General features: G+C 55.0%; 1 protein-coding gene across 1 annotated transcript; it reads right to left on the bottom strand.

The window, feature by feature from the left end:
- Positions 1-2,518: 2,518 nt before the first annotated feature.
- Positions 2,519-3,953, bottom strand: ASPRV1 (aspartic peptidase retroviral like 1). The gene has a single exon (XM_067703902.1). It carries the CDS (start codon positions 3,846-3,848, stop codon positions 3,069-3,071), a length of 780 nt encoding a protein of 259 aa, XP_067560003.1. The 5' UTR covers positions 3,849-3,953; the 3' UTR covers positions 2,519-3,068.

Raw genomic sequence — 3,953 nt, 5'->3', positions numbered from 1 at the left:
CTACTTTTGCAGCTTTTCAGTAAGTCTGGAGTTATAGCAAAACAAAAGCTCAAAAATAAAATAAATGTTTGCTGGATAAAAGCATGAAGAATTACCTAGCACAGTTGGTGGAATTAGTAGGCATTCAGTGTAAGGTGGTCATTACTAGAGTGTGTCTGGTAGGGGCCGTGAGTTGCCCCTTAACTAGAGGTATCAGAATGTTCTAGGCCAGGGATTTTCAAACATTTGTGTGCCTAAGAATCACCTGGAGATTTTGCTCAGTACAGGCCCTGCTGTGTGTCTGGGTGGGGGTGAGATCCTGCATTTCTGACAAGCTCCCAGGTGATGCTGTCGCTGCCTTTCTGCTGGTCCGGGGATCACACTTTGGGTCACAAGGGGGTGGATACAGCTGGGATTAAGACCAGGTGTTCTGGAGCCTGGCTGCACTTCAGGACCACCAGAAGAGGCATCTAATTGGTCTTCCCAGATGATTCTAATGGGCAGCAGGATTAGACCTTGATGACCTTGCCAGCATCTGTCTCCTCCTATCTGTCATCTCAAGTTCAGACCCTCAGTCTGAACACTGCCCTGGCTTCCAAGCTGCCTTCTTTGCTGCTGCCTTACTCTGTCCTCTACCCAGAAGCCAGGTGAATCTTCCTATGCTCCTCCCCTGTTCAGACACTTGTGTGCAAGTCAGGTGCGAACTCCCCACCCAGGGGTCAAGCCCTCTGTGACTTGTGGCCAAAACCCACTTTACCTGGCTGCTTGCCAGCCTCCCCCTCCCCCTTGACACCCTGCTCTCAGGAGAGCAGTGTCCCCATCCTGCACCTCAGGTTCCCTGCACACAATTGCGTTGGGAACCGGCCCCCGACACACACACGCAGCAGGTCTCCAGGTAAGAACCACCACTTAGTACCTTCTTCCCCGGGGGCCCGTGCCATGATGTGTCAGTCTGGCTGGGCTCACCCCAGGCGCTCACTTTCCTCCAGGAGAGAGAGCTGGCTGAGAGCCCGGTGATCAGGCGCTCTCCTCACTCATAGCAGGGCAGGGAGGGTCTCTGCAGCTGGGACACAGGTCACCCTGTTCCTGTTCACCCAGGACAGGGCTCGGCACCCTGTCTGCGTGAGGAATTGCAGGGAGGGGACCACTTGGGTGTTGCCATGAAACTCTGGCCTGGCACCCAATTCCCCATTCCCCTGTCCACCTCCCACCCACTCTTTCCCCTCCCTCCTTCAGCCCAGCAGGAGGCTAGGATCTGAAGGACCTAGCCAGATCACAGGGAGATGCCACCTACGTTGTCCCCTGGGGGGAGGGTTTGGCCTAGGAGAGAAGCTGCATTTGTTAGGGGGTTGAAAACCAAATTTGAGAAGGGGGATGGGGGACCTGGATGCCACGAGACCACCCCCTTCTCTATTTCTCCTTCTCCCCTGCAAGCCAAGACCTCTAGCTGGGCTGCCCCTTCTCCAGTCCTCGCGTTCCTGGGGAAAGACTTTCCAGATCCAGGACTGCCTGTGGCCCCACGTGCCCTGGGACTGATGGAGCTAATTCCAGGTAAGATGTTGGGCTGCCCAGGGAAGGGGCTTCAGTAATCAAAGGCGTTAGGGGCTGAGCAGTTGCCTCAGTTCCCAGGAGAATCATAGCTGGAATCTGAGGGACAAGCAGCCACTCTCGGCTCAGATAGGTTCAAGGTCAAGTCCCCAGAGGCTTCTTAGAAGGCTCGTCCCCACCTCTGGTTCCCACTCAGGCTGTTTCTCTCTCCCTCAGGGATGTCCAGGTGGAAACTCCCAGGAGAAGCTCATTCCATCCTCATGAAGGGAAGATGCCCTTCCTGCCTCCCATCAAAAGGTCTTGAAGCTTTGCACACTTCGTCTGCCTTTGGACCAGGGATCCTTCAGATTCCCAGCCTTGCTGAGTTCTAGAGAGAGGGCCAGGAACTTGGAAGCAAATACGAGGTAGGCCCTTAAGAGGGATGACCCCATTTTCTGGATCTAGAATGTCCTCCCACCGCCCGGCCCCCTCTACCCTCCAGATGCCCTTGGGCGCCCCATGCAGGTTAACACCTGGCCCCCAGCCTTGCTTTCTGCCTCCAAGTCCTGGATCCCAGGCGGCTGTAAGAACCTATTTCGCAGGCAGATACTTTCTCAGTTGTTTACAATAACCATAATTTTCCAACCCCCAATCAAGACCACAACTTTAGGGTCACTCTTGGCTATAAGAGTCAGTTTGGATACTAAAATATTGTAGTTTGTAATGATTAGAGGAATCACGATTAGATTAGAAATGACAAGAATTATGGAGGGAATAAGTCAAGATATTTGAAATTGAGGCTGTCTTGGAAAATCCAAGATATATCGTCACTGTATATGTATTCTCTTCTATCTCCAAGTGAGACCCTCCGTAAATACTTGAACCTTCCTTCTGTTCTCCGTTCACTGCGTATTTTCCCCACCCTCTCACATCCATTCCACTCATCCCCAATAAGCACATTACATGGTTTTCCCATGAGTCAACCTTTATTGGTTTTTGAAGTAATGAATTATTGGCACAAGGATCAATGGGTTTCGAAGCAAATCACAGAAAGAAACACACATTGTGCAGGTGGGAAGACCCAACAGTGAAGAACGCCAGGGCAGCTGTGACCCACACCATGAGGGCTGGGTCTTGCTTGTAAGGACCCTGCAGCCAGGACCCAGCCCAGCCGAGACAGGCTACCTGGGCCCAAAGGTGACTGAGCCACATCTCAGGGAACCTGAAGGCGTCCCCCAGTCCTCCCCCAAAGATAATCATTTCTAGCCTTCTTGGAACCTTCTTCTAGCCTCCAAGTCTTTGCCACCAGCAGCAGCTTGACAGCCACGAGGACCCGCCACCGCCCCCAAGAAAGCCAGCCTGCTCTCCCTCACCTGTTCCTTTTCCCATGGAAGCCTCCCCCATCAGGGGCAGATTAAGGGCCCTGCAAAGGAGGAGCAGGAAGGCAAGGGTGGGTGTAAGAGGGCTGGCCAAGCCGAGTGACCCCTGAGGATATGTGCCCATCCCCTCCACCGTGGTGGGTCCTCCCGCCAGTATCTGGGGGGTGAGGCAAAGGGGGCTTCTCAATAGGGGAGCTGCTGCCGCCCCTCCTCTGAGTAGAGCTCCTCCTCTATGAACTCCAGGTCGAACTCGTCTTCCAGGGACCCTCCTACAGGCAGAAGGCGGAACTTCTTCCCTTGCAGTGTGCACGTGCGATGCTCGAAGTCCAGGACGGCGTTGTGGTCCTGGAGCAGGTCGGTCCCAATGATGGCGTCTTCGGCACTTGCGTTGGCCACTAGGAAAGCCGCCTTCAACTTCAGCTTGCCCAGGGATATCACTGTATCCCAGACACCCAGGATCTTCATTTCAGCCCCGTTGGCCACTTTCACCACATTCTCAAAGGGTCGCAGGGTATCCAGGTCGCCACCGGTGACTTCCTTCCACAAGCGCGGGTGGACCACGGAGACCTGGGCCCCAGAGTCCACCAGGAAACTCACGGGCACGTCGCCAATTTTCCCCTTGAGGTAGTAGCCCTTACCCATGCTGTTGGCAAAGAGGATCTCCTTGGGCTGGTAGCTGTGGGCCGCCCCGGGTCCCCCAGTGGTCTTCAGGAGGGCCTCTTTCACAGCCCCGTATTCCCCCTGGTCCTCAGGACTGAGTCCACTGTAGGCCTCCAGGGCGTCTCCCCTGAGGGACTCTTTCAGGAACCTCAGCTTGGTGGCGTGGTCCCAATGGCTGAGGTCACTGATGACCTCAAAGCGGTTCAGCCAGAGGTGCGGGGCCACATTGGCTCCATCAAAAGGCTCCAGGACAAAGGCATGCTCCCGGTGGCCCTCCCAGCTCCTGGCTGCACTCCCGGCCATCCCTCTGCTTTCCTCTGGAACTGCAGCAGCAACCCACACCAGGCAGAGAAAGCCACAGAGCAGCGTCGGTGCAATCACGCTGGACACGAGGCCTCTCTAAGCAAA

The sequence above is a fragment of the Pseudorca crassidens genome, chromosome 14, assembly GCF_039906515.1.
Source record: "Pseudorca crassidens isolate mPseCra1 chromosome 14, mPseCra1.hap1, whole genome shotgun sequence".
NCBI classification, from domain to species: Eukaryota; Metazoa; Chordata; class Mammalia; order Artiodactyla; family Delphinidae; genus Pseudorca; species Pseudorca crassidens.
This window is presented reverse-complemented; position numbering and strand designations above follow the sequence as displayed.